This window comes from Anguilla anguilla, chromosome 12 (genome assembly GCF_013347855.1).
Source record: "Anguilla anguilla isolate fAngAng1 chromosome 12, fAngAng1.pri, whole genome shotgun sequence".
Classification (NCBI taxonomy): Eukaryota; Metazoa; Chordata; class Actinopteri; order Anguilliformes; family Anguillidae; genus Anguilla; species Anguilla anguilla.
In genome coordinates, this window is record NC_049212.1 from 43,230,340 (window position 1) to 43,245,573 (window position 15,234).

General features: G+C 46.4%; 2 protein-coding genes across 5 annotated transcripts; one reads left to right on the forward strand and one right to left on the reverse strand.

Moving 5' to 3' along the window:
- Nucleotides 1–2: 2 nt before the first annotated feature.
- Nucleotides 3–7,578, forward strand: ap1s3a (adaptor related protein complex 1 subunit sigma 3a). Of its 3 annotated transcripts, none has more exons than XR_004761780.1 (6): nt 3–846; nt 3,471–3,649; nt 5,846–5,954; nt 6,181–6,318; nt 6,756–6,845; nt 7,340–7,578. XR_004761780.1 is itself a non-coding variant. In XM_035385560.1 (5 exons), exons 1-5 carry the CDS (start codon nt 844–846, stop codon nt 6,789–6,791), a joined length of 465 nt encoding a protein of 154 aa, XP_035241451.1. In that variant the 5' UTR covers nt 4–843; the 3' UTR covers nt 6,792–7,578. The 3 variants fall into 3 exon arrangements, 1 of the variants encoding a protein (XP_035241451.1); XR_004761779.1 differs by having other exon boundaries at nt 4–846; nt 6,756–6,958; XM_035385560.1 differs by having other exon boundaries at nt 4–846; nt 6,756–7,578.
- A 654-nt stretch (nt 7,579–8,232) lies between these two features.
- On the reverse strand, nt 8,233–11,641 carry scg2a (secretogranin II (chromogranin C) a). Of its 2 annotated transcripts, none has more exons than XM_035385556.1 (2): nt 11,488–11,641; nt 8,233–10,392 (listed from the first exon to the last, which is right to left on the reverse strand). In XM_035385556.1, exon 2 carries the CDS (start codon nt 10,389–10,391, stop codon nt 8,601–8,603), a length of 1,791 nt encoding a protein of 596 aa, XP_035241447.1. In that variant the 5' UTR covers nt 10,392; nt 11,488–11,641; the 3' UTR covers nt 8,233–8,600. The 2 variants fall into 2 exon arrangements, with proteins under 2 accessions (XP_035241447.1, XP_035241449.1); XM_035385558.1 differs by having other exon boundaries at nt 8,233–10,410; nt 11,488–11,622.
- Nucleotides 11,642–15,234: the final 3,593 nt, after the last annotated feature.

Below are 15,234 nucleotides of genomic sequence, written 5' to 3' on the forward strand. Positions count from 1 at the left end.
CTGCACAACGTGACAGCTGTGCAAAAGCTTGTCCTAACCGCTCGCGCTGCCTTCAGTATCTTTACCGTGTATAAGGACTTTGACAACAACTGTGAAGTTCAGTCTGTATGTGTATTGAAAAAAAAAAATATCGAACTTAAATGAATATGTGGTTGAATAGTTTCATCAACGGTGTTCTCGGAGAAGATGAATAGTTTGATCAGAGGCGTGTTTAGTGTGGGGGGAGAGCTTGCTCAGGGTTTGGTTTACTTCGTTTGTCAGTTTGCAAAGGAACGTTCTAAAAGTGTGCGGATAAGGTCATAGGACCGTGCGGTCGGACCAGTGTAAAAGCTCCGTCTATGGACCGCACCTAGCTCAAACATTTTCACAATCGAGGTCAACACTTTCTAGTGAAACATCCGATGACCTTTGTCCCGGCATTCAGAGATTGTGAAAATTCGGTCCTTACTGTGTGTGGCAGTTCTTTTTTTATTTATTTTTTGTATCATTGGTATAACATTTGTATTGGGGAGCTTTACACGTCGATTTGATGAAAGCAACGTATCTAGAAATGATATAACGTGCACCAGAGAGGATGAAGGGTGGCAGGGTAGATACGAAGTGCTTTGCAAACAGTGCACCTTGCCCCCCATGCAGCCTGACAGGTGTGCACCAATCCGGGGTCCGAATGGCTGTGATGGGCGGGGCGATCCAATGGTCAAATGCCTAGGGGGGAGGAGTTTAGCAACTTTCTGTTTGTAGAATTCCTGGAAGGGGAACTATGCTGCCTTATCGGATCGACGAGAAGCATAAAGTGCTCAGTAACGCGTGTTAAAATCAGAAGGACCTCCACTGGATTAAAACATGGTAAGGCGCCTTTATGTCTTTTCAGCAGGAACACGTGTTTACGTTTCAGTTGTGAGTGCAGGTTCAGCCACACAAGCTGCGCCTTCCGCAGGTGAATGCACCTGTCCTTTTCATCTGAGTGTTTATAATGTCTACACTAAGAAATAAACTACATGAATGTTCATCCCACAGGAATGTGCACAGGTTAATACTGTATTAAAAATTTGACATAGGCTTCTAATATTAGATTTAAATTTCTGGATATTGTAATTTTAACAGGTAGAAAGGTGCTCTTTCGCGCTCGAACGCGATGCTGCGTAGGCGTTCGGTTTGTCCCATGTCCTCTCCTGTGGGCTACACGATGATGACTGACCTTGTTCTGCAATATCATATCGTACTCAATTTTATCGCGATTTCTTGCGAAGAACTTTGCACAGCTAAACTATTTTCTTACGTAGCATATCCAGGGAAAGGGGAAGGAATATGCATTATGTATTAAAATGATCGTGTAAGAAATGTTTAACTGGAAGACCAACTCTGATGTGGCGCTACGATCCACAGTGCAATCTTAGATTATGAAATATAATAACCAGAAGGGTATTGACGTTAAGGTGCACATAGTTCAGCCACGACCGTAGCCCCACATAATCCAGGAGGACATCTGTAGCTTTTACTACAGTTCAGTGTCTGAATGCAGCCCCAGGAGTTGGTAACAGGCCGAAAAGATTTAAATCATGTGGTGTCCAGTCTGACCCGTAAAGGGTCGATGCGGGTGCAGCCTTTTGTTTAGCCCAGCACTACGACACCTGATTCAACTAATTAACGAATCATGGTCTTCAATCAAGACCTTGTTAAGTCTAAACAAAAACCTGCACCCACGTTCTTTTTGGGTAAAATTTGAACACCCGAGGCTTATATCCATGTCAGTTCGTTTTCAATACCAACACAACAGCGTTTCGGGAAGTTGAGAACATTTTGTTAGCAGTTATCTCCATATTGCAGTTTTTCAACAGGCGCTTTCTTTGATCGTTGATTTGTCGATCTGGCGATTGCCCCGCTGCAGTTTACTTAATTTGTTGTCAAAATAGAGGACTGTTAAATAATACTTTAATATACTAATGTTAAAAAACAGGTAAAATACTGTTAAGAGAGGCCTAAAACATGACGAGGCATAGTTGTGAGACGAGTTTATAAGTGAACATGTATTAAGGCCCGGGCACCCTTTTTTTGGCTGAAATGTTTCCTCAGGGTTGTTTTCCTCCCATTTAGTGTCTTGGCTGTGAATTATTCCAGACAGAAACGTTAATTATTACTGCGCGCGATCGATAGGTTTTACTGCTCCTTCCTGTCCCTGCGGCCTTTTTACCTCCATCAGCTTCCTTACTCTTTAATGGGGATCAGTAGCGCGGCGTAACCTCCTGAATCCTAGGCGGGGTTTGATGAAATGAAAAATGCCTTTGGCATGCAGATATGTATAATTACTGAAAGGGCCAAAGAGTCAGACATTTACTGAAGGCGGAGAATGCTATCGCACAGCGTTGGTACACCATGAGCACTGAAAAGACAAGGGCAGCTTACCCAGACATGGACGTACACAACGCCCCAGAGTGCAGCCGCTGCCCCACCAGCTGTCTCAACTTTACATTTTATATCACCAGTACGCTGTCAATGCAGCCTGTGCCCGAACGTGACATTTTATCCGTTGAGAAAATTACCAGACGAAAGTTTTTCCTAATTGCCCCATTTGGATTCACATTCAAACCTGGTACTTCCCTGTCTCCAGCAAAAGTGAAACTCAATTAGAAGTATTCAGTGCGTTTGAGGAACAGAGAAGAAACACTGCCCCTAGTGGAGCCTGTGGGAGGAGCAGCTGCACGTGCTAGAGAGCGCGCAGTCTCTGTTGAACTCCTGTATTAAGGCTTTTACATATTCTGTAAATACAGGGCGCATACGCTGTCCGGACGGACAGTCCGCAGTCTTTCGCCCTTTCATACTCCAGTCGTACCACCACATACCCAAGCCCTACATTCCCCACTATCTTTGCGTGTCGTTTTCCTTTTCTGCAGGAAGTTAGACTGTAAACAACATGGCCTCGTCCTTGCCCAGCCTTGTGCTTATTTCTCTCCATGAATTGTTGTTCATCTGAAAATCTTTATAATCCCGTTGGTATGAATGGCATAAGTGCCTGTACCTTCTCACCTCTTCAGCCAGTCTCTCTTCAAATGCCCACTCCATGTCTATTTTGTGTATTCCGCATCACCGCGTGTTTCCGGTGCCACATGAAATGCATGTCGCTGTGAAACAGTTTCATACCGAGCCATGATTTGTGTGACACAGGTACGCGTACGCTAGGTATGCGCGGTCACAAAAATTGAGCTTCGCGCGGACATGCCAAGGCGGACGTACGCTGAGGTCCGCTATTTTGTCATTTTGACCACGCAGACTCCAGTGGAGTCCGGTCCGTGTATGCTACGTCTGGATCATGAATGGGCTTTAGGGAATCATCAAATGACAAACTGAGGCCTGTTTTAAAAGTTTCCGTCCTCTCTCTCTCGCTCTCTTGCTCTCTTGCTCTCTCTCTCTCTCTGTCTCTCCGTGCGTGTGCGCGCGTGTATATGTGCGTGTGTGTGTACGTTTGGCTGCAGATGCGTTTCCTGCTGCTGTTCAGTCGGCAGGGGAAGCTCCGGCTGCAGAAGTGGTTCACGCCCCTCACTGACCGCGAGAAGAAAAAGATCATCCGCGACATGATCACGATGGTCATACCCAGAGTGCCCCGCTCCTGCAACTTCTTGCACTGGAGAGATATGAAGATTGTTTACAAGAGGTTAGTACAGCCCCACTGTCTCACCGGAATATAGTACAGCCAAACTGCATCTCACTGGAATATAGTACAGCCCCACTGTCTTACCAAAACATAGTACAGCCAAACTGCATCTCACTGGAACATAGTACAGCAGTACTGAGTCTCACTGGAACATAGTACAGCCACACTCTCTCACCGAAACATAGTACAGCCACACTGTCTCACCAGAAGATAGTACAGCCACACTGTCTCAACGGAACATAGTACAGCTCCACTGTCTCTCACTGGAACATAGTACAGCTCCACTGTCTCTCACTGGAACATAGTACAGCCTCATTGTCTCACCAGAACATAGTACACCCCCTCTGTCTCACCGGAACATAGTACGGCCCCACTGTCTCACACCGGAACATAGTACAGCCACACCGTCTCTCACCGGAACATAGTACGGCCCCTCTGTCTCACCGGAACATAGTACAGCCCCACTGTCAAACACCGGAACATAGTACAGCCACACCGTCTCTCACCAGAACATAGTACAGCCACACCGTCTCTCACCGGAACATAGTACAGCCCCACCGTCTCACCAGCACATAGTAATGCCCCACCGAGTCTCACCAGAAAATAATACCTCCCTACTGCCTCACCAGAACGTAGTACTCAGGGCTCTGATCCCCTCTCCTCCTGTATAATACTCAGGGCTCTGACCCCCCCCTCTCTTCCTGTATAATACTCAGGTCTCTGACCCCCCTCTCCTCCTGTATAATACTCAGGGCTCTGACCCCCTCTGCTCCTGTATAATACTCAAGGCTCTGATCCCCCTCTCCTCCTGTATAATACTCAGGGCTCTGACCCCCCCCCCTCTCTTCCTGTATAATACTCAGGTCTCTGACCCCCCTCTCCTCCTGTATAATACTCAGGGCTGTGACCCCCCTCTCCTCCTGTATAATACTCAGGGCTCTGACCCCCTCTCCTCCTGTATAATACTCAGGGCTCTGACCCCTCTCCTGCTGTATAATACTCAGGGCTCTGACCCCCTCTCCTCCTGTATAATACTCAGGCTCTGACCCCTCTCCTGCTGTATAATACTCAGGGCTTTGACCTTCCTCTCCTCCTGTATAATACTCAGGGCTCTGACCCCCTCTCCTCCTGTATAATACTCAGGGCTCTGACCCCTCTCCTGCTGTATAATACTCAGGGCTCTGACCCCCTCTCCTCCTGTATAATACTCAGGCTCTGACCCCTCTCCTGCTGTATAATACTCAGGGCTCTGACCTTCCTCTCCTCCTGTATAATACTCAGGGCTCTGACCCCCTCTCCTCCTGTATAATACTCAGGGCTCTAACCCCCCCCCCCCTCTTCCTGTATAATACTCAGGGCTCTGACCCCTTTCCTCCTGTATAATACTCAGGGCTCTGATCCCCCCCTCTCCTCCTGTATAATACTCAGGGCTCTGATCCCCCTCTCCTCCTGTATAATACTCAGGGCTCTGACCCCCTCTCCTCCTGTATAATACTCAGGGATCTGACCCCTCTCCTCCTGTATAATACTCAGGGCTCTGACCCCCCTCTCCTCCTGTATAATACTCAGGGCTCTGACCCCTCTCCTCCTGTATAATACTCAGGGCTCTGACCCCCCTCTCCTCCTGTATAATACTCAGGGCTCTGACCCCCCTCTCCTCCTGTATAATACTCAGGGCTCTGACCCTTCTCCTCCTGTATAATACTCAGGGCTCTGACCCCCTCTCCTCCTGTATAATACTCAGGGCTCTGACCCCCTCTCCTCCTGTATAATACTCAGGGCTCTGACCCCCTCTCCTCCTGTATAATACTCAGGGCTCTGACCACCCTCTCCTCCTGTATAATACTCAGGGCTCTGACCACCCTCTCCTCCTGTATAATACTCAGGGCTCTGACCACCCTCTCCTCCTGTATAATACTCAGGGCTCTGACCCCCCTCTCCTCCTGTATAATACTCAGGGCTCTGATCCCACCCTCTCCTCCTGTATAATACTCAGGTCTCTGACCCCCCTCTCCTCCTGTATAATACTCAGGGCTCTGACCCCTCTCCTCCTGTATAATACTCAGGGATCTGACCCCTCTCCTCCTGTATAATACTCAGGGCTCTGACCCCTCTCCTCCTGTATAATACTCAGGGCTCTGACCCCCTCTCCTCCTGTATAATGCTCAGGGATCTGACCCCCTCTCCTCCTGGCAGGTATGCCAGCCTGTATTTCTGCTGTGGGCTGGACGATCAGGATAATGAGCTGCTGGGTTTGGAGGTGCTGCACCGTTATGTGGAGCTGCTGGACAAATACTTTGGGAATGTAAGAATTACACCTCTCTCAACAGCGTCATGGCAACCAAACATCTCACCAATCGCCTGCTTTTCAGCTCATGCCAGGGCTATAGTTAGTTTCACTCGTTAACTAATTAAAACAACTTTGTCCAATAAAATGTTTGATCCTGTTTGATTTCAGCTCGTCTGGCGTTGGTACGGAGCTCTTTGAAGGTCTGTTTTGCATTCTCTAACATTCTGTTTCCCTCCTGCAGGTGTGTGAGCTGGATATTATCTTTAATTTTGAGAAAGCCTACTTCATCCTGGACGAGTTCCTGATGGGGGGGGAGGTGCAGGAGACCTCCAAACTGACCGTGGCCCAGTCTATGGAGGAGTCTGACCTGCTGCAGGAGGCCAGTGAATCACTGAACTCATATACACGCACACACACACACACTCCCACACATACAGATGCACTCACACGCTTGCACACACAAGCACGCATATATGCACACACACCCACACACGCACACACACCCACACATGCACACACACGCCTGCTTGCCTTATATAGATGTAGTCTCTTCCCTACATGCTTAGAGGCCCTTTTGAAATCTACTTCACCAGAGAAACAACCCAACACTGTCAGGAGGAGTTCTGTCTCCTGTCTCTTTCGCTCTATACATTCCGGAAGCCTCCATTTTAAGGGGACCATGCTGAAATTCAGCATGATGTGCAATCCAGTGCAAGAAACAAAGGTTAAATGTTTAGTTTCCTTTGGTAAGTCACACGGTGAGCAGGGTCAGCAGGTGGGCTGGGGGAAACTGACGCCTGTGTGTTGGGTTTTCAGACAATGGAGGAGTACGTGAACAAACCCACCTTCTGAAATGGGGAAGACGATGCACTGCAGTTGTATGTCGGTGAACCTACTGAATTCTGGGTAACGGAAACCATTTTGATCCACAGGATATGTATTTGTGCATATTCTTTTGCACACCTTGAAGCCAACTTCCAAAACTTCAGGCCGTAAACCAGCTGGTTTCTAATTATTTTGTAAGTGTGAAAATCTTATTAACATGAATTTATTAGTATTTGTGTTAAAGTCATTTAAAGGTTATTTTTTGTCATTTGAAATGAGCTTTGGGAATATAATCACTGGGGCAAATAATTATTTGAAATAAGTTTAATTGTTCAAATAGCATTACACTCCCTCCAGATGAAATATTTCAGCCAGTAGGTTAATAATGTTTTGTATGTATTATCCATGTACTGGTCTGGTACATGGATAATGTATGAAACTGAGAGCTGTCTGCTGTTGAGCTATTTACATACCGTTAATGGGTTATTAGACTCAATGTTCCGAGTTCAATTATAATTATGGTTACTAATGAATTCTTCACTGTTAATCTTCACTAATCACTATTATTTCAACAGATATTTGTGCTCCTTACAACCATGATCACCCCCCTTTCCTTATGAACCCCCTTCTTTCATGCAAAGCATTTTCCTGGGAAAGGCCTGTGTCCCTCTCAGTAGGCCTCCCTGTGACCCTGTCATTACTGCAGTCCCATAGGAGAGCTCTTCTCCACAGAGAAAATGAAGGTCTTTTATTTTAAAGCTTTTGTTTATTTTCAGTTGTAATAAATTTAAAATAAATATTTTTATATGAAAAAGGTCTCTGGGATTTTCTTGTATAAATAGTGCAGCTCATGGCAGGGTCAGTGCAATGAAATGTCCAGCGGGGTCACAGCTGGACCAGAGCTCCATGTCCCCAACTGCAGGTCAGTTTAAATATCAGACCTGCCATAGATAGTAGACAAATCTCTTGATTAAGCTGCATCAGAACTGGTAATTTACTTGTATAATTAAAGAAAATTTTTTAAATGATAATGATAAATGATGTACTACGGTGGTTTTCCACATTTACGTGATGTAGATCCATGTCCCTGAAACTTAATGCCGTTTGAGTGGCAAGAGCAGCTGTTGTGGCTCTGAAGTGGGCGGAGCCTGTTGTGCACTGAAGTAGGTGGAGCTTTCTTCCCATGCAGGTTTACTGTCTCTGTGCCAGCAGTAATCCATTTCCAATTCCCCTGAAAATGTGCCTCATCACTCGTGTGAATTTAAGTAGGAAGCGGTTATAAATGTTCTTTACATCCTGCTTCCCTTTAGTGTAGCAGGGATTTGTAGTTCATTGTAGAATGCCAGACTACAAACCTAAGGACAGAGCCTCTGATTGGCTGTCATTCACAAGGTGATGAGGATAGATGGAAAGACGTCTAGTTTCTGATCATTTTCCTGTCAGACAATATAATACTGGCCAGTAAGAAGAAAGTACCAGTTGATGCTTTATTAATCTCGTATACTTTACACATTATGCAATACACTCACCAAGTATCATCTGAAGAAAAACACAATATCCAACACTGATTCGGCTGTGGTATTAAGGTTTATCACAGGTGAGGATCTTCTCATATGCTGAGTTAAAGGTGTTCTTTAGACACCTGCAGCTGTAACTATTAAACACCTACTATTCCACAAATCAGAAACCACAACAAATAAACTCCCCAGAACACCAAATTACACTCAGATTTTTACTGTAGCTAAAAGGAAGGTTGCATTCCTTTTGTTCTGCAACATTTTTTTTAGGTTTTTTTTGTTTATTCATCAAAATGATATACATCACCAGCCCCGCCCGCTACATTCCGCCAGTGTTTTGTCCGTAAAGGTCTCTCTCCTCGCTCTCACTGGTCTCTGGGTTCAGGTACTCCAGCATTCTCATCAGCGTTTCGTCATCTAGGCGCTGTGTTTGGGGCGAGTCGCCCGTGCCCTCGGGTTCGGGGATCCTTTTGGGTCGGGAGCCCTTCTCACTGGCTAACTGCTCAAAGTAATCCAGCACTGCCTGCTCAAAGGGCCCGAAGGCCTCGTCCTGGGGTGGGGGCTGGGGGGCACGTTTCAGCTCCACTTTGCTCATTGCTTTGGGGTACTGAGCTAGCATCTTGGCTGCTAGGTAAGTGGCTAGCTTATCCTCATCAACTGCATCATCGTAATCGCCTTCTCTGTGATCAGAAATACTCGGAGCAGGAAGGACGTGGTTCCCGTGCCTCCCGCTGTGAGCGTAGTACCTCGTGTGCGTGCTCTTGGGGTTCCTTTGCTGCTGAAGAGCTTTTCCTCTCTGGCTGCCCCTGGTTTCCATCCCCAGAATGTGCAGAATCTTTAAGTTGTTAGCGAGTGCCTCGGGCAGCCTTCGGCTGTAGTACTTGGTGATGGGGCCGTGGTCTTTGCTGTACGTTGAGATGTGCATGAGCTTCTCCTCCACTCGCTCCAGGTCATCCGTCTCCTCCTCTGGCACCCTCAGCTTCTTCTGCTTTCTCATCTCTCTGCTCTGTAGCATCTCCACCAGGTCCTCGGGGGGGATCTGCAGCTTCTGTGAGATCTTGATCAGCTGGTACACAGCCTGGGGGTCCACGTCATACGAGGGCTGGACTGAGCGCCTCTCAGCATCCTCTTCCTCCCTCTTCTGCTCCGATTCTTCAGTCTTCTCCAGGACTTTCAGGAGGTAGTAATCCACCAGCTTGGTGAAATCTTCTGGGTCATCCTTTCCCCTGTACTTGGGTGGCTGGCTGGATCGCTTCACATCATTTTCATCATCGCCATCATCACCATCATCATCATCATCATCGTCATCATCGTCCTCACTGCTGTCCAAACCCTTGTCGAATTCCTCTCGGCTGTCTTTGATCTCTTCCTCTGTCTCCACCTTCTCCTCCATGGGGGTCCAGTCCCCTCCCCCCAGCACGTCCGCGTACGCCAGGTCGCTGAAGGGGAAAAGGTCGCGGTCACCCCGGTACAGCTCTTGGGCTTGGTGCCGTTTGTACTCCTGGGGGGTGGACAGTTTCCCCAGGTCCTGGAAGACGGACTGCAGGGTGGCCAGGCTCTGAGGAGTGTACTGTGGCTCCACGTTCTCATTGGTGCGCTTGTAGGGGCTCTCCCTCGAGTCTTCTTCCTCAAACATCAGTGGATACTTCTTGTGCTGCTTGCTGTGCTTAGGAAAAGGATATCCCCCATAATCCCCTGCTTCAGTGTTCTTGCGGATGTCGTCCCCGTTTTTGGTGGCGGCAGCGGGTTTGGGGTCCTCGCTGGCCCCCTGCAGGGTGCTCAGCAGGGTCTTCAGCAGCTGCTGGGACACGTGGTCCTCCCGGGGGGCGGCCCCGCCCTGTCCCTCAGCCTCCTGCCCCCACCGCGGGCGGAAACGCTCCCCGTTGTCATCGTAGTCCGGCCGGTCTCGTTCCTGCAGGCTCTCGATGTACTCCAGAGCCTTGGCCATTTCCGCGCTGGGCAGAAGGGGGGTGTGGGCTGGCCTCCTGTCCGAATCGCCCCCCCAGGGCTGGTGCTGTCGCAGGACAGCGGCCTGAACCCTGCACCTGTGCAGCAGGCATGCGAGCAGCACCAGCGCTGCAGCAGCGCAGGGCTTCAGATGGGACTGCATCCTGCATGCAGAACAGCGCCTACATCAAGATCACATACAGACCGCTGCCTCATCAGCTGGCATGCACTATTTCTGCCCTCTGAGAAAAACAACTGCCAACTGAAAACAATTTGAATCAAAAAGGATTAATTTCTGATACCCCCCCCCCCATCCTCCTCCCAATTCTCCCAACAGGATGGACATCCAAGCTCAGTTGGGCCTGGAACTGTCTGCTTTATGATTTTATGAATAGCTGTTTTTATTTCTCTACCACACACACTGGATCAGGGGTGGCCAATATTTTCTGCCTTTTCAGTTGTCGGTGCAGGTTTTTGTTTTAGCCCACTAAGACGATCACATCAGCTCTTTTCACGTTTGGACACCCCTGAAGTTGACAAATAGGCTATATTAATAGCGTATTGTTACTTTTACTCGTAAATGATTCAATTTGACCTTTAACATACAAGTGACCAGCATGTGTCCGTATTCGTTTAATTTTGCATTGGGTTGTGTGGTATTTCCTGTATTTCCCCAAATCTAGAATACATTTATTGTTCAACCTAAAACAATATGTGGAGCCGTTGGCGTATGCAAATATACAGGTAAACGTTAAAATCCTGTTAGTTTTGAAATTGCGGGTCCGTTGAATGAGTCACTCTTGGTTGTCAAGGTAACCATGCGCTCTTCGCTGTTGTTGCAACACCGGCGCTTGCTACGTAAATCGCAATATATCGCTGTTATTGGAAGACAAAAACAGAAAATCTAAAAGTCTGGAGCTTGCCGACCATGCGCGCTTTTACGCCGAATAAGAGGACCTGGCGGTAACTACACCTAATTTAAAATAATAATTATAATAATACAGAAAATAAACTGATGTCCTAGTATCAGCCAACGGCTTAAAGCAATGTAAATCATTTAGAACGGTGAAACACATTTTATCCATTTCAATATCAGTGCGAGAGAAAGAGAGACTAGCAAAAGAAGGTGCATGCATCAGGTTGGCAACGAATTTGGAAAAAAAAAACTGAGCAGACAAATGTATTCATTAAAATATAATATTTACATATTTACTGATAAAAGTGATTTTAAGAGATTATTCGCCAGTGAGAAATCTTACCTCTGTAGGCTAACTAGTTGAGATGATAATTGTGGGTGTATCGCATCTCTCGTGCTGTCGCAGCGCACACGCAGCTTGCTCTCCTCTCCTCAGCATCCGACCACATCCCTTCGGTTATATGAAGCGCCACCTGACTCATGCGTCACTTAAACGCGTGTGTGTGTGTGTGTGTGTCCGTGCGTGCGTGCGTGCGTGTCCGTGCGTGCGTGTGTGTGTCCGTGCGTGCGTGCGTGTGTGTGAGAAAGAGAGAGTGCGTGCGCATATATGTAGCTTAACTAAGTTTATTACATTACAATTAATATTTTTCCATTAATTGAAAAACACAAACGTAGTATACTTTCTCATTTAGTTTGGGGTATTCTGTTTCGAATTTCCTTATAATGCCTTTCATTTACAATCTTTTTTTCGGGAGGGGCAGGCAACAAAAGAGTAAATTTTCAGCTAAACTTATTTCCATTTAGTGTTTATTACTTAGTTATAGTGCAGTAGTTTTTTTGTATTTTCATATGACATTTGAAATCAGGATAAGGCGCAACTTAAGGCAGCCCAATTAATTACATTGGTCGCGCGATCCCTTGCTCTGGGGTACCTGACGTGGGCGGCGGAGCAGAGCGCCAGCGGAAGGGGTTAAAGATCCGCTATCCTGAAAGTCTGTAATTGCGAGTGCTTCACATAGCCTAAGTGCTGCATGGCCATTTTGATCGATTTATTAACAATTATTTCAAACCACATGTATTTATGATTACATATGCTCTCCAGCACACACTTGTTTTTAGAGATTTTCTCTGCTGCTGCTACTTTAGAGGTCACTCCCCCCAACATGCACGCACGGGGGGTGGGGGGGGGGGGGGGGGCTTAAATACGGCGATGACTCACGCGCCAAATCCGCGCCGGCAGGGTGGATGGTTGTCTGCCGCCGGTCTCCACTGCAGAGTGACGCGAATCACCAACGGGGGACAGACTGGACTGGAGACCCTCCCGCTCTCGGTGGAATAAGATGCGGGCATATTCAGCAGAATGCGCGTCAGGACGTGGCAGGCGTAAAGCACACCGGCTACCCAGTCTAATACCGAGGCTAATTATAAACCCGAATGCCGTTTCTCTCCCTCTCTTAACTCGCCAACATACACGTCTGCTTTCGGGACCTTGACAGTCTCAGTATTATTAAACCATATAATTTTAAATTAAAACGGTATGCATAGAACAAATTTACAATTAATATGAATATCGATAGCTCAATGGACATTTTATTTCACATAAGGTTCATTAGAACGATTCTGGCTTATCAGGACAATCGCAAAAAGCCTACATCTTGGAATTCATCTCGCATCTTCCTGTTCCCACCGCTTAGCGCTCTCTTCATATATATCGTCTAAAGGATTGCTGTAGCATGCTTTATGGTTTGACCAAAAAAAAAAAAAAATATATATATATATGTGTGTGTTTAATTTAATTGTATAGCCTACTTTATATTATTCGTATTGTACTATTGTTCTAGGTTGGCAAAAGTTAACTTCATTTTGTGCTTTCGTACCCTCTGGTCTGGGAGTATTGCTGAGATAATGGAGATGGATGTGCTTTATTTTATATTGTAAGTAGCTCTGGATAGGAGTGCCAGGAATATAATGTATGTGAATACAGGCACAGAATATCTTAGTTAATCTTATGCTTCTTTGCTTCAACACAAACGGCAGCAGCTCCACTTTAAAATGTTGCAGTCCTGTTCATTAACGAATCCTGGACTGCGATCGCGCGCGTACAAAGCGCGAGCCAGCGGTAAACGCATCTGAGCTGACGCACGTGGCCAGTTTCTTTTGCTTATCCGCCGTAAACAAAAGCCAATTACTCCGCCATTCCCGCGCGGCTGGCCTTTGCCACAGGCCTCAGCACCCCCACGCGCACACCGTGCGGAAGCCTCAGAAAAGCGCTTCTTCTTCAAATTGCTCGTTTCTCAGTGCAATGCTTAGCAATTACCAGTGCTGCTGTCACTTGCCCAGGTATCTTGGTTTGTTGCCAGTTATTTGCGGAAATAGTTCATTCAAGTCTAACCAAAGCGAAGCTGTAGTTAGAAGCATATAGTTTCAACGTGTAGTTTATCAATCATACACAATTACAGCCCAAATCTGCATTACATTACATTCATTTGGCAAACGCTTTTATCCACAAAAGTACGTCGCTGTACTGATAAGCACGCCCCACATATCCAAAAGCCACCCAGTCTCGGAGCCTGATGGAGATGGCATGCTCTCATGCGCGTGGAGTGTTTGTTTTGCTCGCCTGTGGCCTTTCTGGTGTGCATTGCTATAAATAACACCGTCATGCACAATTCTAATCGCGCTACTGCCGCATGATAGTGTGCAGTCATTGTGAGGACATTGCAAGAAAAGCAGATGGGTTTTGAAGGTTATTAATATCACTGTGGAGCCTGTTGTTGTTTTCCCTGTAAGAATTCACCTGGGCAAGGTACACATTTGAATGATAGTAATAATATGTTGCTATTGCAGATTTATTTGTTGGATCTATTGGCCGTGCTGCAGACCAGCATGGAGATGTATTGTTTAGAGGCTGGCTGTGGGATGGATATGTTTGAATATGCATGAATGTGTAAAAGGCGCTAGTGTAGTATCATGGGTAAGGAGCTGGTCTTGTAGCCTAAAGGTCACAGGTAGGACACTGCTGTTGTACTCTTGAGCAAGATACTTAACCTGCATTGCTTCAGTATATGTCCAGCTGTATAAATGGATGCAGTGTAAAATTCTGTGTGAAAAGTTGTGTAAGTCGCTCTGGATAAGAGCGTCTGCTAAATGCCTGTAATGTGATGTAAAGGTAATATAAGTTAATAAGGTAATATAAGCTGTCTAAACAAAGATTTCTCACTAGCAGTCCGATTAAGTTGGCTAACTGTCTGAACTTTAAACACACATGTAATACTTATCCATGTTCTGTATCACTCACAAGATAATAGGCTAATTGTCATGTGTGCTTGAAGGTGATTGGTTGGAATCGGCATTGGAGAAATTTAAAAGTGTGAATGTGATTGGGTTGAAGGGCTCAGTGGGAGGCCCATCTTTGCAATGAGAGCCAGCACTCATTTTCATCTGGACTGATCTATGATTCATCACACTTTTAGTATACATTTGTTTGTGAATAAAATAAGCCTTCTGATATTCCTGCTGTGTGGGGGGAACAAGCTCAATGAGTCAGTGTATGATGGTTAGGTTTGGACTGTGGGTCCCTCTGATGTGCCACGCTCCTGGTTTTGGTGTGTGTATATGTGTGTGTGTGTGAGTGTGTGCATGTGTATGTGTGTCAGTGTGTGTGTGAGAGTGTATGTGTGTGATTGGGTGTGTGTGTGTGTGAGTGAGTTTATGTGTGTGTGTGCATGTGTATGTGTGTGAGTGTGTGTGTGCATGTGTAAGTGTGTGTGCGTGCGTGTGTATGTGTGTGAGTGTGTGTGTGCATGTGTGAATGTGTGTGTGTGTGAGTGCATGTGTATGAGTGTGTGTGTGTGTGTGTGAGTGTATGTGTATATGTGTGTGAGTGTATGTGTGTGTGAGTGTGTGAGTATGTGTGTGTGAGTGTGTGAGTATGTGTGTGTGTGTGTATGTGTATGTGTGTGTGTGTGTGAGTGTATGTGTGTGAGTGTGTATGCGTGTGTATTTCTGTGTGTGTGTGTATGTGAGTGTATGTGAGTGTGTATGCGTGTGTGTGAGTGTATGTGTATGTGAGTGTGTATGCATGTGTGTG